Source organism: Haliotis rufescens, unplaced genomic scaffold (genome assembly GCF_023055435.1).
Source record: "Haliotis rufescens isolate VD_foot unplaced genomic scaffold, xgHalRufe1.0.p SCAF_2, whole genome shotgun sequence".
NCBI classification, from domain to species: Eukaryota; Metazoa; Mollusca; class Gastropoda; order Lepetellida; family Haliotidae; genus Haliotis; species Haliotis rufescens.
In genome coordinates this window covers 36,993,091-37,020,766 of record NW_025963890.1, presented here as the reverse complement: position 1 = coordinate 37,020,766, position 27,676 = coordinate 36,993,091, and the positions used below count along the sequence as shown (strand labels likewise).

The 27,676-nt window shown below is 42.2% G+C and overlaps 1 protein-coding gene across 5 annotated transcripts in view; it reads right to left on the bottom strand.

Annotated features, from left to right (window-relative positions):
• The window catches only part of LOC124111787 (lethal(3)malignant brain tumor-like protein 3), a 39,989-nt gene that overhangs the window by 10,256 nt on the left and 2,057 nt on the right, over positions 1–27,676 (bottom strand). For 3 of the 5 annotated variants that reach the window (XR_007222251.1, XR_007222250.1, XM_048399895.1), the window contains exons 1-12: positions 23,876–23,898; positions 16,438–16,841; positions 13,048–13,167; positions 7,942–9,470; positions 7,085–7,193; positions 5,451–5,559; positions 4,545–4,747; positions 2,789–2,871; positions 2,378–2,615; positions 2,110–2,204; positions 1,080–1,308; positions 153–238 (exon numbers count right to left, since the gene is read on the bottom strand). Coding sequence is in view for 3 of the 5 variants with exons in the window: in XM_048399895.1 (XP_048255852.1) it covers positions 153–238; positions 1,080–1,308; positions 2,110–2,204; positions 2,378–2,615; positions 2,789–2,871; positions 4,545–4,747; positions 5,451–5,559; positions 7,085–7,193; positions 7,942–9,470; positions 13,048–13,167; positions 16,438–16,825 (3,189 nt within the window). In the remaining 2 variants the exon portion in view is untranslated. Of the gene's footprint in view, positions 1–152; positions 239–1,079; positions 1,309–2,109; positions 2,205–2,377; positions 2,616–2,788; positions 2,872–4,544; positions 4,748–5,450; positions 5,560–7,084; positions 7,194–7,941; positions 9,471–13,047; positions 13,168–16,437; positions 16,842–23,875; positions 23,899–27,676 lie in introns of those variants that run through there. The other 2 variants (XM_046471593.2, XM_046471594.2) reach the window with 2 other exon arrangements.

The window sequence follows — 27,676 nt, the reverse complement described above, 5'->3', positions numbered from 1 at the left end:
CTTTGCTAGACAACATTTATCACTGGCTTCCTATAGTACACATCAGAAAGTGTGACCATAAGGCGCTAGAACCTAATTATAACTGTGCCTTTACAATTTTAATTGAGCCTTTGGAACTCTACTAAGGAATTTCGAACCCTGATGTAGCTTACTGGTTTGAAAGCTCTTGCCGGGACGGCAGAAGACTTGGTCTGTTGCAGGTAGTCCTCCCAGGTGAACTTCTCTATATCCTTCGTGTCTGCCACCAAAAAAGCTCAAGTCAGAGTGAGTGAGTAAATAATGCGTCACAACAATCAGCAATCTTGCAGCCAGTCTGAGAGGACACCAACATGTCTTCTGCATAATGGATATCTAATTGTAGGGGTCTCCAAATCATAGCAATGACTAAAACTTAATGAAAACCAATGCAATGCTATGACACAGAATTAGAAAAATCTAAATATATTTTACATTTGCATACCTGCATTATTATTTAATGCATTTACTGCTGTTATGTGACAGAAAGACGAAGCTGTGAGAGGTCAAGCTGTAGAAGAAGTTGTTCCAACCAGCGGTGTAGCAATACCCTAACACAGATGCCACATGACCCGGAAGTGGTCTAAAACACCCAGCAGTAAATGCATTATGGTGTAATGCAGGATAAGTTAAAACAATCTCTTCAAGTGTGACCCATGAACCCTCTCCCTGGAGCTGTAACCTGCCTTATGCTTTGTTTGTTTGTTTCTTTAACTACGCAGTTAGCAAATTCCTGCTATATCATAATATGTACATAATCCAGTCGGGACCAGAAGAAACAGTGACTTCCACTGTTTGTCCACTTCTTTGATAAATGTCTAACGCCTGTACCTTAAGTCGGATAAAAGGATAATGAAGTTGAAATCTTTTAGCCATGACCGTGTTCATTAAACCAGACACTGATACTATGAGCAACAACTCAATCAGTCAGGGTAGGATGACAAGTCATCACAGGATCCACCTAGTCACCAATTACAACAAGCACTGATTACTGAGAACCTTATCTAGCACCGGAATTCTACTCATGTTGACTGTTTGTCATCTTGAGCTGCAATGCCACTTACCAAATGGAGGAGAGAGAGCCCGAGCGTTCTCTTGACACCAGCCGACAGGGTGTATGAAGGGGGATGTGATGTCACACCAGTAATCATAGCTATCCTCCCAGCCGTCGAAGTGGATCAGCACTTTCTCCCCTAACGTGTCCGTCACCGTGGCAACACAGATTAGGTTGACGTTTTTCTTGTCCACTGCCTCCAGTTTCATGCCCACTCGGAATGCTGTAGGGGTCACCATCTGGAGCCAAGGACAGAGGCATCAGACAGAGGTAGAGGGGAACATACCAGAGTATCATACAGAGGAGCAACAGGAGCATTAAACAGAGGATCAGATGGAGGAACAGAGGAACAAACAGGCATCAAAAAGAGGAACAAACAAGAGGTACAAACAGAGGTCCTAACAGGCATCAAACAGAGGAACGGGCATTGAAAAGGGGAACAAACAAACAAGAGGTACAAACAGAGGTCCTAACAGGCATCAAACAGAGGAACGGGCATTGAAAAGGGGAACAAACAAACAAGAGGTACAAACAGAGGTCCTAACAGGCATTAAACAGAGGAACAAACAGGCATTGAAAAGAGGAACAAACAAACAAGAGGCACCAGGCAGAGGTACAGGCAGGGGCATCTAACATAAGAACAAAAAGGGCATCAAACATAGGAACAAACAAACAGCAGGCACCAGTCAAGGGAACAAACAAAAGGCACCAGTTATCAGAGAGAGGTTTCAAACATAGATATTATCAGACACAGACACTAAAGAGTTACTAAACAGGAGCATGAAAGGGGCATCAAATATGCATCAGATGTTTATCAAACTGGTACCAAACAGTAATATCAAACGTATCAGACAAAGGTATCGAGAGGCACCTCATTTGCCACCGATGCATCAGACCGAGGCATCAAACAGGATTATCAGACAGTGACATAGACAAGTAACAGCGGAGAGAGGTATCCAACTGTTCTTAAGTAATAAGCAGTATTTGTCCATCTATCTAAGACAAAGCAATGGTGTAAGCCGTGCTGTGTGTACACTCACTGTTGTAGGCAGGTTGATGAAGAGGGACTTGGGTGCCGCTGGTGCCCTCGACATCTTCAGATAGGTGTTCCAGGAAAACCCTTCTGGTGCATAATCTGTAACAGTCAGTTGGCCATCAAACATACAATGCCATTCAAGACTTTCACTTCAGGTGACCTAATTGACATCAGGTGACATCAGATTTTACAATAATATTAGAATGAGAGGGTGAATAAACATGTAAAGACCCCCAAAAGTGACAATCTAATTTTCAAGAGCGAATTCTCACTTTTGGGGGGCTGGAGAGTTTTGCCGTTCTTCTCACACCAGCCTGCGTGGAAGAGGAAGGCGCAGTCAGCCATGGCCCAGAAGTCGTAGCACTCCGAGTAGCCATCAAAGTGTAGCCGTATGCGATGTCCCTGCAGCTCTGCTACTGACAACACGCAGTAGAGAGACTGGTGGCGGGGGTCGATGCCTTCCAGCTTCATCCCAACCTTGAACCCAGGCTTCTGGCTGGCTGGGAATGGCTGCAACGCATTGTTAGAAAACTTTCGTAGGATCAATCATGAGACTACACACTTCAGTACACACCTGAAACTATGGGTTACCACACACATATGGAATTACACACTAAACTACACACTACAAGACACACATGAAACTATGGATTAAATCACATATGACATCACAAATAACTCACATTTTTGAAAAATTTGGAAGGTGCCTCCACTGCGTTCTCCTCCTCGAGATACTGGGTCCAGGAAAATGTCCGTGACTTGCGACCTGCAACAGTGACATCATCATTCCCCACTCAACATAACCTCACCAGAGTGAGCCAGTTCCTGTCTACCATTTATCAAACTACCGTATATCGCTGTGTATAAGGCGACCCCACGTATAAGACGACCCCCCTGTACACGCCTAAAAATCAACCCAAAATCCTATACTCCGTGTATAAGGCGACCTGGAATGAAACACATCACAAGTCTGACTGAAATACCGGTAGAAGATTTAACGTGCTCTTGCCGACTGTAGCGTATTTCGCACACGGACATCACAAATTAGTTAGTTACTTTGGAGATTTAATGTGCGCTTTCCGACTGATGCGTATTTCGCACACATCACAAGTGTGCACACAAACCTTATATATGGAATAAAAATATGTTTATCTTGCGTTGTTTTTTTTTCTACAATGATAGGTCGCGTGTGTAACTCCGGCACACGTCGCCATTTTGTGTTTACACGGTATGACACCAAATTGGTGCCCGTAAAATAAAATTCATTTATGAAGTAATAACATATAAGAGACAATGGTGAGTAATTTAATCGCCAATTAACTATGTTGTAACTAACTAGGCTTATGTTTGCTTCACATTCAGCGTGTTTATTCCACAATCACTTGTACACACCGTCTCCAACACTTGTTAATACAACTGTAAAAACAGCGGGAATTGATTTCAGCTTCACCGGTTATCACATGTTAGGTCACATGTGCAATATGCAAATGATTACCGGTACTTCCGGCTCTCTACTCACGGAAGTTGATTGTTTTACCGTGTCCGCTGGTTTGACAATCTGCATCGAGGAGAGGGTCATTTCAACTTTATTTGCAGAAATTATTCAACTTTATTCAAGGAAAAGAGATACAAATCATGTTTATGTATGGAAATAGTTATTTGAACAGTTATTTAGGACGAAATGCGAAGTTTTTTTGTCAAATGCTGGGCTGGCTATCGGACGCTGGTTGACCTCGCCAGTGGAAAAAAATGTGAGATCTTCGACTCCGTGTATAAGACGACCCCCCTGCTTAGCCCCCTCATTTTAGGTACGAAAAACTCGCCTTATACACAGCGATATACGGTATATGTCATTCTGGGATGTATCAACACCAGACTCGGATTAATCCAGACCTGTCAGTACTGGGCTAAATTTACAGTTCTGAATTTACTGTTATTTGATCTGAAACTAAAACCTGCTGAATCTGGACTCCTGATTAAAACTGTGGTACAAAGGACTAACTTATCACATAATTGTACTGCCATCTTTAATCAGGACACCTGCCTAAGCCACACTCACATGTCTCTTCTGCACATTCCACGTTCAGATTGCACTTTATCCCTTATACCCCGCCACAAAGAAGACATGCATGTGGATTTCTGAGTGGGATAATACATCCCTTATACCCAGTTTTGAAGCAAATAGCCACATGCTTTTTCTGAGTCAATGGAAGTCATGTGACATAGCACAAGCTCGCCTCAGCTCAATCAAACAGCTGTTTTCTATCAATTTTGAATTTTTTAAATTTCTTTTACAAAGGCAGATTAAAACATGTCGGTAAGATAAATATGTTGCAGCAGTATCACGAGGGGTAAACGCAGGACGCATAAAAGCACATGTACCCCTCGTGCTACAACTTGTATATCTGTCATTAGAGAGAGTATTAACTCAATACACACCTGGCGCGGTGGGAAGTTTACTCAAACCATCTTCTTCATTTCCAGGAATGCTGATTTTTAGTTTTGGCCGACCATCATCTCCCATCATTAATTTGCGTTTCTTTTTCTTCATCCCCATCAACAACCTTGGTCGTCCTGGACCCACACGCTCCTTCACAGCAACCACTTCACTTCCTGTTTCCGTCCCTGGTTCCACCTTCACTCTGAAATATCAACAATCAACCTGGTTTAATCACCTATTTATTGTGATTGTATCAAGTGTTACTAGTGAACAAATACTTTACTTAGGCTAAAATAAATAATAGTCTTGGTTCTCAGGCACCACAAGCATCATCATAAAGTCCGCCGCATGTATTGCTTTATTTCCATTTTCTAAAAAATATAAAAATCCTAATAATTTAACATAATGCACACAAAAAATTTGAAAATGGAAACAAAAACGAAATGTGCAATGAACTTTATGATGATGCAGGTAGTGCCTGAGAACCAAGACTGTTACTTTTTTGGGCCTTACAAACATTACTGACCAGTTATTTAGTTGTTGTTTTTTCTAAATAATCTATACTTTTTACACAACAATCATAAATGAGTGTAAAAAGTTTCACAAGAAACAAGTTACAAATACAGAAACATATTACTCCACTTTTGATAATGTCATCCTATATAAATATTTAATATACACTTGACATATTATAAAATCAGTTATACAGAGTGGAGTAGCATATAACAGTCATGTTGGTTATAGTCTATTGTTATCTTAAGTTTACTTTTTTCATGCCTTTGTTCCAAAACTGTTTTTTATTTATTCTACCCTTATTCTCTCCAACCAGTGCCCCACCCCTGCACTCTCCCCAATGATTATTGACTTGTCCCAAAGTGACAAGGGCTGAAGTGGTCGAGACATACACTGTGGCTGTAGTGTCCACACAGGCCATGGTGGTGTCACAGGGCTTGGTGGTGTCAGGTCGAGGATCACTCTGCTGCTGCTGCTGCTGCTGCTGCCCATCTACAGGGGCTGTAATCAGAAAGACAGGTCATTGCTAGCACAGCATACATTGACATGCACGTGTAAACTTTCAAAATTCTATATTGAAGAGGCAGGCCCAGTAGAGTCAGCCCCAGTAGATACAGCTGTGTGTGTCCTGGCTGATAACCCGATGTGCAGGATCACGAGGGGTACATGGGGATTTATGCATCCCTCAATAGGTTTTATACCACTCGCCTCCGGCTCATGATATAAAACATAATGCTGGATGCATAAAACCACATGTACCCCTCATGATCTTGCTACAACGAATTTATCTTACGACATGTTTTAATATGACATTGTGCGTTCTGGCAGATAACCCTGTGTGTGTCCTGGCAGATAACCCTGTGTGTGTCCTGGCAGATATACCTGTATGTGTCCAGGTAGATAACCCTGTATGTGTCCTGGCAGATAACCCTGTGTGTGTCCTGGCAGATAACCCTGTGTGTGTCCTGGCAGATAACCCTGTGTGTGTCCTGGCAGATATACCTGTATGTGTCCAGGTAGATAACCCTGTATGTGTCCTGGCAGATAACCCTGTGTGTGTCCTGGCAGATAACCCTGTGTGTGTCCTGGCAGATATACCTGTATGTGTCCAGGTAGATATACCTGTATGTGTCCAGGTAGATAACCCTGTATGTGTCCTGGCAGATAACCCTGTGTGTGTCCTGGTAGATAACCCTGTGTGTGTCCTGGCAGATATACCTGTATGTGTCCAGGTAGATATACCTGTATGTGTCCAGGTAGATAACCCTGTATGTGTCCTGGCAGATAACCCTGTGTGTGTCCTGGTAGATAACCCTGTGTGTGTCCAGGTAGATAACCCTGTGTGTGTCCAGGTAGATAACCCTGTATGTGTCCTGGCAGATAACCCTGTATGTGTCCTGGTAGATAACCCTGTGTGTATCCTGGTAGATAACCCTGTGTGTGTCCTGGCAGATAACCCTGTATGTGTCCTGGCAGATAACCCTGTGTGTGTCCTGGTAGATAACCCTGTGTGTGTCCAGGTAGATAACCCTGTGTGTGTCCAGGTAGATAACCCTGTATGTGTCCTGGCAGATAACCCTGTATGTGTCCTGGTAGATAACCCTGTGTGTATCCTGGTAGATAACCCTGTGTGTGTCCTGGCAGATAACCCTGTGTGTGTCCAGGTAGATAACCCTGTATCTGTCCTGGCAGATATCCTTGTATGTGTCCAGGTAGATATACCTGTATGTGTCCTGGCAGATGTGCAGGTGTGTCCTGGCAGATAACCCTGTATGTGTCCTTGCAGATTTGCAGGTGTGTCCTGGCAGATGTGCAGGTGTGTCCTGGCAGATAACCCAGTGTGTCCTGGCTGATAACCCAGTGTGTCCAGGCTGATATCCCAGTGTGTCCTGGCAGATAACCCAGTGTGTCCTGGCTGATATCCCAGTGTGTCCTGGCTAATAACCCAGTGTGTCCTGGCTGATATCCCAGTGTGTCCTGGCAGATGTGCTTGTTGATACGCGGTGTGTCCTGTGGGTGTACCTACCTGCGGACAAATGGTTGTTGTTGGTAATGGCTGCTGAGTTTCTTGCACTCTCGATGTCAGCACCATCGTCTGTGATTAACTCCATAGCACCAAACTCGTTTATCTTAAACTAAAACCACAAACAATGTCTCTAAAATAACATTAGAAACACTATCAATGTCAAGGTACACACTAGCTGTGTTCATAATTTATTATCACTTCGCTAAAAGTTTATTGTTTTCACAAGCCAATTTTTCTTATGTATCTGCTCATGGTTCAAACTGTGACTCCTGATGTCTTTGACACCACAACATACAGATCATGACGACAAATATTTTTACTCTTATCTTGATACATGTCCCATATTCAATGATCTTTAATGTCATCAAATAGAATGTCAGAAATTAACTTTAAATAAACAGGCTGCCTAAAGCATAAAACCTTTAGGCTGCCTCCATGGTCTAGTGGTAGAGCGTCTGCCCAGGGAGGAGGTGGTCAGGCGTTTGATCCTCAACCGCATCACACCAAAAGACATTAGAAGATGGTACTTGTTGTTACCCTGCCTGGCGCTCAGCATTAAGGGGTTCATACAAGGACTGGTCGTCTTGGAGTCAGCATACTGTGTCTGAGTAGGGTATTCATGTTTAAGTGCACCATGGTATCTCAGCAGGCTAGCACTATAAAATCCACATTAAACCGGTCTAGTACAAGCAGCCACACACACATACATGTTGCTATATAAGCACAATGATCTTGAACACAAAGTTCAACCCCATTTCACACTAATGCTTAAAATCCCCTACATTAGAAAGTACACCTGAAACTGATCCTACAGAGATCATGTTAAATTAGTCGATCTGAGAGAAGGGTGAGGTCACCTTGAAGTCGCTGCCAGGCAGTGTAGCCACTCCATCCTCCCACACCATGGCATCCATCGGGTCAGCAGGTTCCTCTGTTGCTGCATCATCTCGATTCTGCCTCCCAGAGTTCCCCTTAGCTGCTTCAGCCCGACCCTGGTCATTGGACTGACTCTGGACACCAGACTGATTCAGTTCACCGGACTGATTCTTAACATTGGACTGATTCTGTTCGTTGACCTGATTCTTTGGCTGGCTGCCTGCTTCCTTTGTCTTGTTCTCTTCCCCAGCTGTCTCGGGACCCTTGCGTGCCTCAGTTGCTCCATGTGCCTCGGGACCTCTCTGTGCTCCAGTAGCATCTCTTCCGTCATTCTTTGTCTCGCTGGCATCCATGGCTGTTCTTGCATCCCCATGAACTACATCCGTAGTTGGTGCAATAACTGCTGTTGGTGCAGGCTTTCCAGCACTTTCTGCTTCTAAGGAAGACGGAACAGGGGGTGGCACGATGACATTTTGGGGTCGGATGTTGGGATCCGAGGTCATGATGACCCCGCCTGACATGCCCTGCTGGGCCTGCAGCACCATCTGTGTGATGCCGTCCGCCTTCACCCCTGGGTATGGAGGTGGGTCCTTCAGGATGATGGGTGTGTGAACCATTGCTTGCTGCATGGGATCCTTCAGAAGGAGAGGAGAGTGCAGCATGGGGCTGGTCACCTGGGTGCTTGGCACCAGAGGCCGAGCTGTCTGAATCACCAGCTGTGGACGAGCCTGAGCAAGTAACTGTGGCCTTTGTTGCAGTAGCTGTTGACCTGGACCGAGACTTTGTGCTGCCTGAGATGATCCAGGTGCAATCTGGAAGGTAAGCTGTGGTGCAGACACTGGACGCAAGCTGGGATGGGTGGCTGGCAGTCGAGCGTTCTGCAGGTTTATCGGCTGTTGGGCAAATCGGGTCGGGCGTTGCAATAGCTGCTGTCTTTGTGGGTGCAGAGGTTGTCGTGGTAACAGTGTCAGTGGATGTAACGTAACCTGATGTTGAGGACGAGCTGCACCGGGTTGTCGAGGAAGAGCTGACATGTGCTGTAACGGAATGGAATGACCAGGGGCCGAGTGACTGGTGCCATCCTGAGCGAGTGCCTTGACGGTCATTCCTGCGGTCATGATGGGCTGCCCTATTGTAGCCACTGTCTGTAGGGGCACAGATGTGCGAGCAGGAAGAGTCACGGTCAAGGTGGCCCCCGGGGGCAGGGCCTGGCTGGGGGAAAGAATGGGAGTGGGGCCTCGCATGGGGAATGTAGAAGGGTTGGGAATCTTGAGCTGTGTGTGACTTGTTACCATGGTGTTGGGTGAGCTGGATGCTTGTTGGGGGTGTCCCTTTAAGGGCATACTTGTAGCTAACATCCCTCCTGCTTGCTGTGGGTGTCCCTTTAAGGGCATACTTGTAGCTAACATCCCTCCTGCTTGCTGTGGGTGTCCCTTTAAGGGCATACTGGTAGCTAACATCCCTCCTGCTTGCTGAGAGTGGCCCTTTAAGGGCATGCGAGATCTCGGACCTGTGACAAACAAGCACAGATTAATAAAGTATCTGCACATATCTTTACTTCTCAAAAATAAGTAACATGAACAAGAACTCATATCAACCTCAGCAACAAAATGAGTGTCAGTATTCTTGTATTTTCCAAGCGAGGGTAATGCATGAATTCTGACACTCTTACACTCAGTATGACACACATGCGAGTGTAATAATTTCTTAATCCTTTTAATATCCCCTTTAGAAAAATGCACTGATCACGACCTGTCTCAGGAAACCACGACTGTCAAATGACTACAACAATCTTCAGCTACAATCTTCAACTACATTCCGACTTTACGTCACCATAAGAATCCAAAGACGTCAACTATCCCATTTCGATGACGAAAACAATAGACTGGGTAATAAATGCTGATAAAAGCTAAAGAGAATAAGTTCAGTTATTACCGTATTCGACATAATAAGCGCCCAGGGCGCTCTCAAAATTAGAATTAGGGGGCTCTTTATTAGAATATTCATTTGGTGAAAGATAAATTTCGTGGTTTATGCTGACAGCCTGAAATGTTTATGTACGACATATATATATTTTCCAGAATTTAATTGCCCATAATTAAGGGTGCATATAACACACGAGTGCGTATTGTACGCGAATAAATAAGTCTTGTGTACATTGATCAATCGGAAGGGGTGCTAATTGGGATTGTTCACCAGCCAGTATATTAGCAAATATCACCATGGGCGCTTATTACAGCGGGGCGCTTATTACATGGAATACATTACTTGTTCTAGCATTGATGGTTGTAGGACATTGTCCTCGATTGTCTATTGTGCCAACAGTCTATGCTGTCAAATGTTGCTGCTGAAGAACAGTACTCAGAGGAACTTAGAAGAATGAACCAAATATTCCAATCTGTGCAGCGGCACTGAAGCTCACACGGTCATGTACATTCAACATCACATTCCTTCAGCAGATTTGAGATGCCACTTAATGAACTAAGTTTGCCTGTATCAATGTTCTGATATCTTTTCCACTCATGATATTCTTAAGGAGCAGAGCTATTGACATCAGGCCTCAGAACCCTCAGAAATAAGCACATAGAAGTGCGGGGCACTTAACAATACTCATGTACTTTGTAAGTACCTTGTAGGTTAATAGTTTATGGAACAGAATTGATTTAGGTTTTTACCGGAACAAGATTTGCTTCAACATCGTGATTTCCCAAAGTCTATTGTTTTCCACCTCAACACCCTGTGATGCTTTGCAACTGATTTAGGTTCTAGTATACATGTCCCCGATTTTCTTATACAAACTAGAAAGTGTGATCAGTAAAAGTATTATTCATTCAAGGTTTCAAAACTTTGTGATATTGTCAATACACACTGTCCCTCTATCAACCATGACTACATACAAACAAACTGCCGAGTGGTGCAGCTATTTATAGGGCTGTGTACTGGCCAAAAATTGATTTGCAATATATTGGGAGCTAAAGTGTTTGACAGTAATTGACACTGTTTGTACATGCAAATCCTATTTTCTACAAATTTAAGTAAATATTACACAGCATTGTCAGTTGCCGCCATCTTGTGGTCATGGATACAGGGGAGATAAAATCACATCCATGTCTTGTCAAAAAAAAATGTAAAGGGAAACATCATTTGTGAATGAATTTCTGTGTAGATTTTAGGTCAAATGACATAATAATAACGGAACAGTTTTTTTTTATACCAAATATAGACACAGAAAAAATAAAGCAAAACGTATCATTTGAAAAGTGTATTTCAGTGTACTGGTAATACAGTGCGTTCCTAGCTATTTATAACCTACAAATCAAGACACTGCCAGGTTCAAACAAAAGGAAATCCAGTGAGTATTAAGACCATGGACCTAAATAACCACGGTTGTTTCAGTAATATTGTGACCGTCTGCTCTACACAATGCTACACATTGCATCAATATCAGGCAATATCTTCGCACTAAGTTCATGCATTGAGCAGGGATTACTTCACTCCTGTGAGTAATACAGCCTCATTTCATTAGCTGGCTAAAAATAGACAACACTGCAAAGAAGTTGTATGTATTAACTATGAGACGAATACGATTCTTATCACGAATATAGGGTAACAAATACGAATAGCAATTCACAAATACAATAACAAGTCAGCAGTTGATGTATTACCGGTATTTGTTATATTCAGTGAAACAATAACAACAAAAACTATTTGACATGGTTTGTTAATTATTAATGTATTATACCATGTTATACATTTATATACTGCACTTATCCAGGGAATGCGACAATGACCAGTGACCACAATACTGTCAAATTAAATATTATGAGAGTGTTGTCTTTTGAAGACATCTATGCATATAATATGTTCTTATGGATATATTTAGGTACAGGGTATGTAAATGCACATGATTGCATATTCATAAATATTCGATTCTAGTGGCCACGAATAACGAATTCAATTCATGAATGGATACGGTTCGATTCACCGAATACATGAGTGAATTGTAACAGCCCTAGTATTAACGGGACATAGAGGAACTTGGTGTGTACAAACCAGCGGTGTATTGACCATGTGTTGGTGCATGCAGCCACAACAGACAAACTGAACACAAATACTATCACATGAGCTAAGAGCTAATGATACAAGGCCTTTCCGGGAAAGACATATTGTCATGGAAGCAGATGACATCATTCATTGTTGGATGCCATGTCCATCCAGTGGCACGAGGCTGGGTCAACTAAGGCACCACAGTGCAGCCTGTTGTTTGGCCAGAAACACGTGAGCATGGGTTTGAGTCCAGACCCACCTTGATAATGTTAAGCCATGTCAGCACAAGGATTTGTATCTAGGATTCAAAGCTAAGTGCCCTTGACAGGCAACATAATCGCTTTTGTTCAAAATAGAGAATTCTTGTAAGTTCTTATTTCTTAAATGCAGAGCCTTTTAACATTGTATTTTGAGATTGCATTCAATGCCATAAAATAATTCAAAGCATTATTAATTCTTTCTCTTTACTGGTTCTGTGATCAGTGAAATACAGGTTAACCTCTACAAAGCCATAAATTAGTTATTAGTTATATATTAACATGAATTGGGAAGTTTTGAATTCCAATTTAGGAATTTGTAATGACATAATCTGCAGACTTGGGGCTGAAATTCATGCTGTGAGCGGGTCCAGATCAATCCCTGGATCACAATGCTTGTGTGGGTTTCACCAAAGTGAAAACCTGCATCATAGCTGAAAGTGGAAGGAATGCCCAAAATGATGCTGGTTACAGACATTTACCACTTTGGCGAAATTCCCCAGCATGGGTAACAATCAGGACTATTCTGGGATTACACCCCATGATCTGCAGATCCTGGTAGCTAAGAGATTCAACTCTGTTCAGCGTTACATGATCATAAAGAACAGGTTATATGTTAGTAGATGAATGCATGCAAGAAATCATCAAAGAAGGCACTAAAACAAAGAGAAATAAACAAACACGCGGTAGAATTCAGGAATCACATGCAAAGACTTTTAGTAAGTTTTCTAGACACACTGATTTGTCTACCCATCATGCATCAGGACAGGAAACCAATATTACCCTTCACCAGACTTCCTGCTACCCCTGCTAGGACTGTGGACTGGGCACCCCGCAGACCTGGGGGGACACTGGACGCCTTTCCCGCAACACCACCTGGTGGTGCGTTCAGGTTGATAACACCTAGAGGAGAAATGTTCCTTGAGTCCAGTGAGGATGAAGAACCAATGATCCCCAACAGATGAGTCGGCACCTACGCTACCACAACCAGCATGCACCATCACTGCCACAACTGTGGAAACCCTCACACAATGGATGGGTAATACTAAATAGTGACATGCAGACAATGGATGGGGAATATGGATGGGGAAGGTGGAATTCAATGGATGGGGAATATGGATCGTGAAGGTGGAATTCAATGGATGGGGAATATGGGTGTCAGAAGTAGATACAGACATTGGATGGGGAATAGGAGTGTCGGAGGTTGAATAGAGACAATGGATGGAGAATAAGGGTGTCAGAAGTGGAATACAGACAATGGAAGGGGAATATGGGTGTCAGAAGCGGAATACAGACAATGGTTGGGGAATATGGGTGTCAGAGGTGGAATACAGACAATGGTTGGGGAATATGGGTGTCAGAGGTGGAATACAGACAATGGATGGGGAATATGGCTGTCAGAGATGGAATACAGACAATGGATGTCCCCGACTTGGCATAGGCAATGAGTATGTAAGGAATTACGTCACATTGGCAATATTGGAGTATGTTATCAAAGGTAATTACAGTAACATTAGAAAAACATCTGGCTTTCTACCTGTGGGCAACACAAACACAGCTTACAGGTAAGATATCAAATCATCTTAGAAACACCCTTGGAAAGAATATCACAATTGCCAGTGATGCCTACTACCATTTACCATCCTGTATAATAAAGCAGTTGGAACCAAATGCTGGCACTGACACCAACCTCCTTTGTGCCAACGTCATGAGAAAAAGCTAAAGCAAAGTGATTGCAAGCATGAGGTGCTGGGTTAAGAAAGCAAAGCAGATACCATGAAGGATGTACATCTTAAATACTAGAATAAGTCAGTGCATAGGTCTTCATTGTAGTGTCATGTCAGGAATATTCACGCCTGGACTAGGCAAACCAGTAGTGTTGAAATAGAACCCAAAGAGTTATTATGGAAGCTTGATCAGGCAAACCAGTAGCTCCAATAGGGTCATCCTTATTTTAGGGAACTATGGACACCAGTAGCCCATTGTGCCAGCATACAACCCGGGCCAGGCTAAACCAGTAGCCCATAGTGTCAGCAGAGAACCCCGGCCAGGCTTAAACCAGTAGCCCATAGTGCCAGCATACAACCCGGGCCAGGCTAAACCAGTAGCCCATAGTGTCAGCATACAACCCGGGCCAGGCTAAACCAGTAGCCCATAGTGCCAGCATACAACCCGGGCCAGGCTAAACCAGCAGCCCATAGTGCCAGCATACAACCCGGGCCAGGCTAAAACCAGTAGCCCATAGTGTCAGCATACAACCCGGGCCAGGCTAAAACCAGTAGCCCATAGTGCCAGCATACAACCCGGGCCAGGCTAAAACCAGTAGCCCATAGTGCCAGCATACAACCCGGGCCAGGCTAAACCAGCAGCCGATGGTGTAAGCATAGAACCCGGGCCAGGCTAAACCAGTAGCCCATAGTGTCAGCATACAACCCGGGCCAGGCTAACCAGTAGCCCATAGTGTCAGCATACAACCCGGGCCAGGCTAAAACCAGTAGCCCATAGTGCCAGCATACAACCCGGGCCAGGCTAAAACCAGTAGCCCATAGTGTCAGCATAGAACCCGGGCCAGGCTAAACCAGCAGCCGATGGTGTAAGCATAGAACCCACACCAGGCTAAAACCAGTAGTCCATTGTGTCCGCATAGAACCCACACCTGGCTAAAACCAGTAGCCCATTGTGTCCGCATAGAACCCACACCTGGCTAAAACCAGTAGCCCATTGTGTCCGCATAGAACCCACACCTGGCTAAAACCAGAAGCCCATTGTGTCCGCATAGAACTCACACCTGGCTAAAACCAGTAGCCCATTGTGTCAGCATAGAACCCACACCTGGCTAAAACCAGTAGCCCATTGTGTCCGCATAGAACCCACACCTGGCTAAAACCAGTAGCCCATTGTGTCCGCATAGAACCCACACCTGGCTAAAACCAGTAGCATATTGTGTCAGCATAAAACCTAGACAATTAGTTGGGCTGAAGGGGTTGTGTACAGAAGCATACCATAGCTGTGTGAGTAAGTGAGTATGTTTTACGCCACTGTTAGCAATATTCCAGCAATATCACAGCGAAAAATGGGCTCCACACATTGTACCCATATCCGGAATCAAACCCAGGTCTTCGGGGGGGGGGGGGCTAGCGTACGCTTTAACCACTAGGCTACCAGACCGCCCCTACCATAGCTGATCACTGCATGTCAATAAAGAGACTGGGTAAGTCTATCAATGTGTGAACCCTGTACCCTGTTTCGATTTCATTTGTAATCATAGTAATAGAAATTGATGCATGCTGCAGGAACAGATTGCTGTTGGAAGATGGTTACTGTAGCGTCAAATAAACTGGCTTGTTTTGTAAAAATAGATTCTCCAACTTCAATGTGTACAGCCATGATTGATTTTCGGCATACCAGAAGTCTGCAGAGGCACTGGTTTCACCCACCCTGGACTCATCACTTGGCAGTGCCAGGTAGGGACTTTTGTTATTTTGATTCTGGCCAGGGTACGTTTCTGTATGCCAAATCATAAGTTGCACCAGGTTAACCAATTGGTCAGGTTGAGGAGGATTTTTTTTCATAGATATATTTTGGTCAGTGTTTTCTCTAAAAATGCTAAAAGAAGCCATAATTATATTATATTGCTCAAGTCTATTTTGACCCCGTTCCTGATGCAGGGCCCTTGGTAAACTGAAGCACTTAATAGCTGTCACATACCATGACCAATCACAGCTCATAATGACTGCAATAGTAAAATCCATGGTGATTCCGGGAAAGAGTATGGTCCCCAGCAACATATGCTTGGCGTAAGAAGCAACCAAATGAACTGGTGATTAGGTTCGGTGACTTGGTTGATGCATGCCATCGTATCCCAATTGCGTGGATTGATGCTCATGATGTCAATCACTGGATTGTCTGGTCCAGACTTGATTATTTACAGACTGCCGTCATATAGCTAGACTATTGCCGAGTGTGGCGTTAAACAACAAACAAACAAACTAGTTTTTAGGGATGTTGATAAGTAATGTGCACGGTTATATTGTTCTGGGATCCGGGTACATATAGAAAGTATTTTCAACATACATCCCAAAATGTATATCAAGCCTGTCAACAATGTTTTTTTCACAAATGTCAGTAGTAAAATATACATCATGACTGTCCACACGCCATTGTAAGACTTACCATTGGTGATAGTCAGGCTGATGGTACCTGGAGGAAATGATGACATCTGATTGGTCGCAATTGGTGGTGTCTGATTGGTCAATACTGATGACGTCTGATTGGTCAAGACCTTAGATGCCGGGCAAGAAATGCTAGCTGCAGATTCATGAACAACTGATGGTGGTGTGCCAAGCTTCATCTTCTTGGCAGGAGGTTGACTGGTTTCTTTCGTTAAAGTGGGCATTGGTGTTGGTATGGTAGCCATTGTTGTTGGTAAAGTTGGCATTGGTGTGATTAATGTTGGTGTGGTTGGAACTGATGTTGCTGTGGTTGCTGGTGCTGGTGTGGATGTTGCAGTTGGCGCCACAGGGGCCGGCCCTGGCTGACCACTTGGTGGCTGGGAGTTCATTCTTCATAAAGGCATTCTGTAACAGATTAACAGATCACTTTAGTCTTTAGGAGATTAACAGTTAACTTGTTTGTAACAGAGGAACAGAATCACACTAGTCAGTGACGGATTACTAAAGTCTAACAGATTTCATCAGGACCATAGTCTCAGCAGATTAACAGATCACTATAGTTTGTGACAGATCACGATAGTAAGTATGAGATCACAACAGTATGTAAAAGATCACTATAGCCTGTTGCAGCATAACAGATCACCTGACGAGCAGACTACAAGATCAAAACAGCCAGACCAATTACTTTTCTTGTATTACAGACTCTTTGCACCAAATTGGCAGGATAGAACTAAGGCCTCAGGACTAAGAACTGGCAGGAAAACTACAAAAAAAATTGTATTAAGAATTTATCAGGCTAAATTGGTATTTTCTTGTTTTCAATGCACACCCACCATTACTGGGCACACCCTTTGTACGTGTTAGAAGGTGCATATTGTTTTCTTGTAACATTTTTCTGTACTACTTAGAAACATAGTTTACATAGTCAACAAACATATCATTAAATGGGTGTTTTTATATTGGCCTTGTTAAAGGTGGGGTTTCATGCGTCCCTCGTGAGGTTTTATACGAGGTATGCATAAAACCCCATGTACCCCTCATGATCCTGCTACAACAAATTTATCTTACCGACATGTTTTAATATGACATCATAATAGAATTAACACAAACGCAAAACTGATAGAAAAGAGCTGTACGATTGACTTGAGGTTAGCAAGTGCTATATCACGTGACTTCCAATGACTTTGAAGCAGGGTATAAGGGAATTCATTCTGCCTCTCAGAAATCCACATGCAGCCTGACTTGCTTGATGTGGGGTATAAGAGATTAATCCCAGCTGAGAAATTTATCCCACTCCAAGGCAGGATCTACAGTATTTTATCAAGATCACGTGGACCAATCAGATCTCATCATTCTGACATGGAGGTATGATAATGGCCCTTAGACAGGCTGTATTGACCAGAGGCATTGTCTATTCCTTCCCTGGATATGCCGTAAGGAAACACTATACTTAGTAGTTGTGAGCCAGTAGAGCTTTGTATTGTCTGGTATCTTGCTACGGCGGCCATAAAATTTCCGAGTCCCCGTCAACAGAAGCACGTCCCAGACCACATAGTAGGGCACTGAGGCTTACTTTGCTCAAATTTAATATGAACTTGCTCAGCTCCACGTTGGGCGCCAATATAGCGGCCATAAAATTTCCGAGTCCCGTGATGGGATTTGAACCACGGACCTTCTGATACTGGTATCACAATACACCACATCAAATAGTAAGAAATGATGAAATCACTGAAATACAGCTCTAAAACCTCTATCTTCATACATTTACTTGTCATTTCCAAAATTTTAATGAAGAAAAACCAGAAGAACAAATCATGAAGGGATGGTTATTAAATGTAAAGGCCGACCCGCCCCGTCCTCAGCTGCCACGTCCTTGTGTTCTGCCATGCTTACAGTATGTGCTATGATACTTCTACCATTATGGGAACTAACTCTATTAGTCCCTGTTCTATTTACCTCGCAAGCTGACGATTCAAGTATCGTGTGTACCTAAGTATCACTGATATCGTAGGTATCGGTGAATTGTTATAGCCCTTATTGCCAGGTTATTGCAAAAAATAGTAAAATTTGAAAATTGATACATCATAAAAACATGAACACTGTGATACAACTGGAATACTGTTCAAAGTAGCATTAAATCTAAGTCACTTACTCATTGAAACATGAATGGACGCATGGGTAGGTGTATCACATATGTCATCAGGTGTACATTTGTGATGCATCTTTGAATACTGACACCCCTAGTCAATGACTCCACAGTAGAACCCCATACACACTTTCTCCCACAACTGTTCCTTGTGCATGGAGTGTTCAACATGTCACAAGGTCAAGGTCACAGAAACAAGACTGAAACAACACGAATGTCTAAGGTGATTTCTACTGATGCCTGACTCACTGTGTCACAGGAGGCCCAAATCATGATGTCCGCCATCCCAACAACGGCCCCCAACAATAGGACAAGCTGGTCCACCCCCAGCTGCTACAAATCTGTCCTGCTCAACACACCGACTACTTGTTTTGCTTTAATATTCTGAGGAACAAGGACGCGATTCTGAGATATTGTCACATTACATTCACCAATCTCACAGCAATAAAGATTTAACATGAACAAAACCGCACCAGGGTTTTATGTGATGCTGAAATGTGTGTACAGTACAGCTACACACAAATGTATAGAACAGATGCAGAAACAAGAATATGTTGCATCCCAAGGGACACACAATAATACCAGGAACTATAAAGTAATTAAATTAACTATCAAAATGAACAGTACAGTACACTACACTAAACCATTTCATTACTTTTTTTTCCAGAGCACTTTAAATTAATTATTTGGGTTTTTTGTAAGTCAAGGTAAAACCCTGCACACAATCAGGTGGTTGGGAAGGGCATATGACACTAACTGTCACCAGTAAATGATACTGTTACACTCCAGAAGAAAACATTGCATCACTGTGCATGAGGTGAGGTGAGGTGAGGTGAGGTGAAATGGGGTGGAACATCGCGTCCAAGATTATTGCACTTATATAGCGACGTGCATGCAGGTGTATGTGTGTGTGTGTGTGTGTGTGTGTGCATGTGTTTGTGTGGCTGCTTGTACTAGTCCGGACTGATGCATACTTATAGTGCTAGCTCACTGAGCTACCATGCCACAGTTTAACATGAATACCCCACTCAGACACATTGTACTGACTCCGAGCCAACCAGTTCTTGTTTTAGCCCCCTAATGCTGAGCGCCAGACAGGGAAACAACAAGTACCATCTTTTAACGTCTTTTGGTATGGCGCGGCTGGGGATCGAACTCTGGACCTTCCACTCTCTGGGTGGACGTTCTAGACTACTAGAACACAAAGGTGGTCTCACTATGTATGAAAGAAAGATTTCATACACTCACATTACTTCTTTGTCATTGTGCATATATCACTGATACACCATGTATAAATCATGGTTAATAGCCCCACATTTGCCATGAGAACTAACATGTACCAGTAGCTGCAATATGTTAATTTGTGAAAACAATGCATCCTAATAGTTAATTTATTTACATACAAATGATGATGAGTTGTCTTCATAACTTTATTTCACAAAGTGTATTTGTATATTGAATATCTGTGGGAAATGTATTACCCCGGGGTAATGGAACCAAGAGACTCTGATCTCCATGTACCAAAATATTTACAAAATCATCAGAGATTAATATTGGAATTTATTAAGATGACACCTTAAACCAAATTTGACCCAGACAGTGGAAGGCCCGGGGTTTGATTCCTGGCCGCATAATACCAAAAGACGTTAAAAGATGTTACTTGTTGTTACCCTATCAGGCCCTCGGCATTAAAGGGCTAAAACAAGGACTGGTCGGCTCGGTGTCAGTATACTGTGAGAGTGGTATTCATGTTAAACTGCGGCATGGTATCTCAATGTGCTAGCACTATAAATCGGCATCAGTCTGGACTAGTACATGCAGCTCCCCCCCCCCACACACACATTCAACATTAAACCCCATTTCACCTCACCTTAAACCAAAATCCAATATATCCAAAAACAAATTCCATGACAGCCATTTTCTTGTTTTAAATTACACATACTAAAAAAGAAGTTAAATAACACCTGATTTTTACGGTATGAAAACATTGGGTGTTCTTTAACTTCTTTTGAATATTATGCATGAACGTTTTGAGATATAGTACAAAAATTTACTTTCTTTATGGTTGCCATGACAGCCAAGCCACTGCACTTAATCTTGGTTCAGACATCTGTCAGCCATTGGTTGTCGTGTCATAAAATCGGATCAGAATTCTAGATATTTCTTCTTCCAAAAGACATGTTGCTAACATTTTGAATACATCCCCTGTGATTGTGCCACCCAAAATATCTACAAAATTTGAAAAGTGTGCCGTTTTGTTCTCAAAAGATACAAGTATTGTTAAATATTTAGTTTCCATACACTAATGCAAAGTCAGTCTCCAATCCTTCTATTTATCTACCATTTGCACATGTATAGGGTAAATAAAATATTATTTGTCAAATATCAATAGTAATTAGTTTCATTGGAAGCTCCATCTGATACATTCAGCCATAACTGCACCACCTGTGACATTCACCTTGACAGCATATATATGCTCTGTGTTAGTGACAAGACAAAACACACAGTTCAAAAGAATGGAACAGTTCATGTTCAGAGCAGGGATGGTAGGATCTAAAACAAAGCATTCAAACAATCAAATAAAAAATCCAAGAAAGTCTTCTTCTACTTACAAGAATATGTTGACATATTTCAAATTATTCATCTATCTCTCTAACATATATTTATTTTCTTCATGGGAGAACATATTACTCTCATGATTATCCAAACAATGAAATCAAAATGGATATCATGACACCCCTCAATTAGTGTGACATGGATCAGTCCACCTGACCTATACCTAGACTGAATCTGAATCTGGTCAGTTCCTGGGATCATTGCACAAGCAATTAGCAATTCCTAATAATAAACAAACCAAGCTACTAAATTTGATCTTTGGTGTCATAAGATATAGGACATTACCCCATATGAACAATTTAACCCCCCCAAAAAACAACAACAACCAAACAACAACAAAAAACAAAAAACAAACCATGTATCATATTTTATATTTACAATATTGTACATTTTACAATAAATTGTATATTTATAATATTTATCCTATCTCACACTATGCATTTCTCATTCTTCTTATGATATTAAGTGGAAACGTGTCGAAACAAAAGTTACCAGCTTTTAAAAAACAATTCACCCCAACAAACCTAGCATCACCATGGTCACCTCTCATCAATCTGGGTCATGCATGCTTTTCATAACGACCGACACACATACGCTTCACACGTGATTTCCCCAGCCAACTCATTCTCTCTCTTTTTTTTTTATATGTCCGTATTTCCTACATATTTCCTGTGGCCTACTGATCCTGAAGTAACATCACTTATTTCTTTCTTCCATAAGTGGTTAGCTAACATTAGCCTGGTCAGTCCTGTGTTCTCAAAATCAGGATCTGTTTTTCCGGTGTCCTCTATTTTAATTCATATCCAATTTTGTCACTTAATTAATTTAAATTGTTAGAGTGAGTTAATGAGTGAGTTGGGTTAAATGCCACTTGGAACATGTAGAACAGTATTCCAATTCTATCACAGTGTATCAGCTCGATATGGGAGAAAGGCCCGAAGTGAGGGTGGTCTCAGATGTTTAGCCCTTTGGTGAAATCCACGAGCACGGGTATGGTGCTGACAAACCTTGAAACATAACTGGGGCAAACCAGGACTCAACCCACAATCATAGGTTCCTGGTGTGCCCAAGGGAAACAACTCTACACAGCAAATTTCAGTGCCTTGGACAACGAGGCCACCTATGCTTAGCATCAATAAGTGCTATTTCATCTCAGGCTTGCTAATGGCTTCCCTTGCCAAGCTTCCATCTGTGTTGCCATATTACTCTTGTTGTTCTTACATGTACATACACATGCTCTCTGTTTCCCAGCAGTCATTCACCTTCGGCGTGACGAGCAAACTCTTAAAGCACTCGTCTACCCCACCGCCCCTATTATGTCAAAGGATGTCAGAACATTCCTTGCTGCAGTTTGACCTTGAACTTTGTGTTGCAAATGAGAGTGGCCCCCTTGGACCAAGTGAACAGTTGTCAGAAATGTTGTCATAACTTGGATATTAAAATAATTTCTACGAATTTGTCTCTCTTGGAATTTGATTAAATGTATCTAGGAAAGATATTCACAACAAAATAGCAATCAGTTTTATTCAGTTTACTTCAAACCATCATATGACTCGTGTGTAGCCAAGACTCGGTGAGTTGATCGTCTCTCCAGCTTCCCTCACCTTCACTAAACCCAGTTTCATATATAACAAGGAAATGTTTTCTTGTTGAATGCAGATGTTTGCAACCAGGTGATATTTGTGTTTAGGCTATAATGAATATACTTTGAAAAACATATCTAACGTTTCTTATACACGATCTCAGAGAAAGCTGCACACTTCATTGCCAGCCAGGTCACACCCCAACAGAACAATCTATGGTCGGATCATCAGCTATTAATGTTGTCTTTTTCTAATGTTGAATGTATATAATGTGCAACATCAACGTGAGCAATGAATAAATTATAACACTTTTCCATGTCAAATACCATTTTGAAATAAAAATGCAATCTAATGGGGACAATACGACAATGACCAGTGACCACAATACTGTCAAATTAAATATTATGAGAGTGTTGTCTTTTGAGGACATCTATGCATATAATATGTTCTTATGGATATTTTTAGGTACAGGGTATGTAAATGCACATGATTGCATATTCATAAATATTCGATTCTATAAATCATCTAGTGATCCATGACAACATCATGCATCAACCAAGTCAGCGAGCCTGACCACCCGGTCCCGTTAGTCGCCTCTTTCGACAAGCATAGTCACCTTTTACGGCAAGCATAGGTTGCTGAAGACCTATTCTAACCCGGATCTTCACAAAACTGATCCTCATATAATGTCAAGTATATTACAATAGAATGACATAGCTGATTACCCCTATCAAACACTGAGTAGCGTATATCGCAATTATGCTGCATACCCCGGATCAATAAACCACCAAGCTTTGTTTGATGGCAACATCACCACCTCCATCCCTCCTATCTCTGATTTAGCACAGGATTTACTTAAGAAAGTAATTTGATGGGGCAGCTGTGTTTAGTGTCGTACCACTTGATTTGGACTCCAAGGAAACCGTGTCAGTGAAAGGGTCCAGGGTCTATACAAGTAGAATGGCGATAATAGACGGGAATTGAGGATGAGTTTTGGATTGTAAAAGAAACTTAAAGCTTGAATCAGAACTTCTTGTTCCTGAAGTTGACATCATTATTTGGATAAAATATACAGCTGAAGATTAAGGATTTACCACAGAGCAATTTCCCACATGTGTTCTACATGGCGAAAGAGACAAGACTGATGGCATGGTGGCAGGCCTTGTGTGTCCTGATTGCTGTGTTCAGGATTGGTGTTCCAAGGGTCTTCAAAGGGATGAGTATGTGAGGAATGTTTCCATTTTTTGTTTTAAAAAAGAAAACATACTGCAATATGTGAGACAGGATAGGTATTAAAAATCAAATTTAACGTAAAATTATCAAATTTATACAAGTTACCAAAGACGCATATACCCTCCATCATCAGTTGGAAACACCACTACAAACTGCATCGATCTCCATTTGCTCATGATGTCAATCACTGGATTGTCTGGTCCTAACTCAATTATTTACAGACTGCCGTCATACAGCTCCTAGTAAGAGGAGACTTAAATAAATAACTGTATTGGGTGGAGTGAGTGAGTATGGTTTTACGCCGCTTTTAGCAATATTCCAGCAATATCACGGCAGGGGGACACCAGAAATGGGCTTCACACATTGTACCTATGTCGGGAATCGAACCCGGGTCTTCGGCGTGACGAGCGAACGCTTTAACCACTAGGCTACCTGACCGCCCCGGATTGGGTGGATGCCGATTAGTTGATGCATGTCATCGTAACACAATTTACCATCCCAAACTGGTTCCCACAGGAGATATTGCTTAGGTGAGATCAAGAGATATCTACATTGTAGACATGGTAGATATCGCTTTTACAAATCACTGATTTTTTCCCCTGCAGATTTCGATTTAAGAATAATGAATGATAAATAAAATCTCACCCTCATGTCTTTTGATGTCAGATATATCAGCACTCGTTGATAAAAGTGGAAAAACTCCACTTTTATCAACTGGTGTTAATATATCTGATATCAAAAGACACAAGGGTGAGATTCTGTGTTTGCGTGGATGGATGATCATGATATCAATCACTGGATTGTTTGGTCTCGACTCAATTGTTTGCAGACCACTGTCAAGTAGCTGGAATATTGTTGAGTGCGGCATTAAACAACAAACAAACAAACATTTGCATAACACCTTGTTAGTCACAGTGGCTCGGTCATAAGCAAGTGAGGTTGGAGAGGGTAGGGGGTAGAGTGCAAGTTGAGGTCAAGTCGCATAATTATCTAGGGCAGAGTTAACAATGGTTAAGGCCAGGTCACACAGCAAACTGATATTGCATTACCAGTCCATCAGCTGTAGATTTGTGATATTTGATGAAGGGAATTTTGTTAAATGATCGCACACACCACAATAGTGTCCTGAAGTTTAATTTCATACCATTTTCTCAATAAATAAGTACACTTTTGTAAGTAGACCTTCAATAATAAGTATCACTTTCCAATCATTTTACATCAGAACTTACCTTTCAGTCAACTCAATAAGGCATTTATTTCAAAAGCTGTTGCAATTATTTTACAAGTTCTTGATAAACCAGATATACATACAATACATCTATTAATTTTCCCTGAACATATATCTTTCAATTGATTTATCTTGTACAAAATGCCCATAAAGTAATGATAAAAACAAGCAGAATGTAAATAACCGATTCAGAAGCAGAATGACCTTAAATTTCCTGAAAGCTACCTTTGAGAGCAAGATTTGATGGATGGATTTGAAAATGTACGGGCATTAATTATTAAAAATGAACTTATTATCAGGGGAGTTGTACAGTCTCAAATGTTCTACCCTTCGTTTGAAGACATTCATCGACCCCGAAGACAGATCAAGGTGTTCTTCTAGTTGCAGACTTTAATTTCAAAGGGAACACCAAAACATGTGTATGAGTGCCATGTGCCACACTTGAGAAAACATTCATTTCTATTCCTGAGCCATGGGGATACATTGTGGCCACCCAATCTTCACTCACTGACACAATGAGCCATGGGGATACATTGTGGCCACCCAATCTTCACTCACTGACACAATGAGTCATGGGGATACATTGTGGCCACCCAATCTTCACTCACTGACACAATGAGCCATGGGGATACATTGTGGCCACCCAATCTTCACTCACTGACACAATGAGCCATGGGGATACATTGTGGCCACCCAATCTTCACTGACACAATGAGCTATGGGGATACATTGTGGCGACCCAATCTTCACTCACTGACACAATGAGCCATGGGGATACATTGTGGCCACCCAATCTTCACTCACTGACACAATGAGTCATAGGGATACATTGTGGCCACCCAATCTTCACTGACACAATGAGTCATGGGGATACATTGTGGCCACCCAATCTTCACTCACTGACACAATGAGTCATAGGGATACATTGTGGCCACCCAATCTTCACTGACACAATGAGTCATGGGGATACATTGAGGCCACCCAATCTTCACTCACTGACACAATGAGCAATGGGGATACATTGTGGCCACCCAATCTTCACTCACTGACACAATGAGCCATGGGGATACATTGTGGCCACCCAATCTTCACTCACTGACACAATGAGCAATGGGGATACATTGTGGCGACCCAATCTTCACTCACTGACACAATGAGCCATGGGGATACATTGTGGCCACCCAATCTTCACTCACTGACACAATGAGCCATGGGGATACATTGTGGCCACCCAATCTTCACTCACTGACACAATGAGTCATGGGGATACATTGTGGCCACCCAATCTTCACTCACTGACACAATGAGCCATGGGGATACATTGTGGCCACCCAATCTTCACTCACTGACACAATGAGTCATGGGGATACATTGTGGCCACCCAATCTTCACTCACTGACACAATGAGTCATGGGGATACATTGTGGCCACCCAATCTTCACTGACACAATGAGTCATGGGGATACATTGAGGCCACCCAATCTTCACTCACTGACACAATGAGCAATGGGGATACATTGTGGCGACCCAATCTTCACTCACTGACACAACAGATCATGGGGATACATTGAGGCCACCTAATCTTCACTCACTGACACAATGAGTCATGGGGATACATTGTGGCCACCCAATCTTCACTCACTGACACAATGAGCCATGTGGCTGTCTCTCCAAACTACAAGCCTTAGGGGGTGTGGCCAATTGATGAAATGTGGTGGATTACTATTAACTTACACTGATAGATTTGTAAGCCATTAAAGAAATGAATCAAAACAATACAATCCTATCTTCTGACACATTACATTTTTTAACTGGCCTTGAACCAACAAGTCAAACTGCATATTTAGGCTTGCAGGACATAGCAAACAAATTATCCAACAGTGGATTTTCAGCATTTTCAACAAACCTGCTGAGATAAAATGTTATCAGCTTTACAATGGCAAGGCTTGAACAGATGAAAAATATTTCATCCTCCTTACATAGAAACTGAGAATGGATGCACATAATTCTGTCCTGCACATCCCATGGGAGTGTTTGAATCAATAAAACCAATTCAGCTGTAGCCATGGTAGCTTGACCAGGACTGGCGAATAGAAACACGCAGGTAAATCCATGCAATGGTGATTTGTATGACAGGTGTTTGTTTGTTTGTTGTTTAACGTAGCACTCAGCAATATTCCAGCTACTTGACAGTGGTCTGCAAACAATTGAGTCGAGACCAAACAATCCAGTGATTGATATCATGATCATCCATCCACGCAAACACAGAATCTCACCCTTGTGTCTTTTGATATCAGATATATTAACACCAGTTGATAAAAGTGGAGTTTTTCCACTTTAATCAACAAGTGCTGATATATCTGACATCAAAAGACATGAGGGTGAGATTTTATTAATCATTCATTATTCTTAAATCGAAATATGCGGGGGAAAA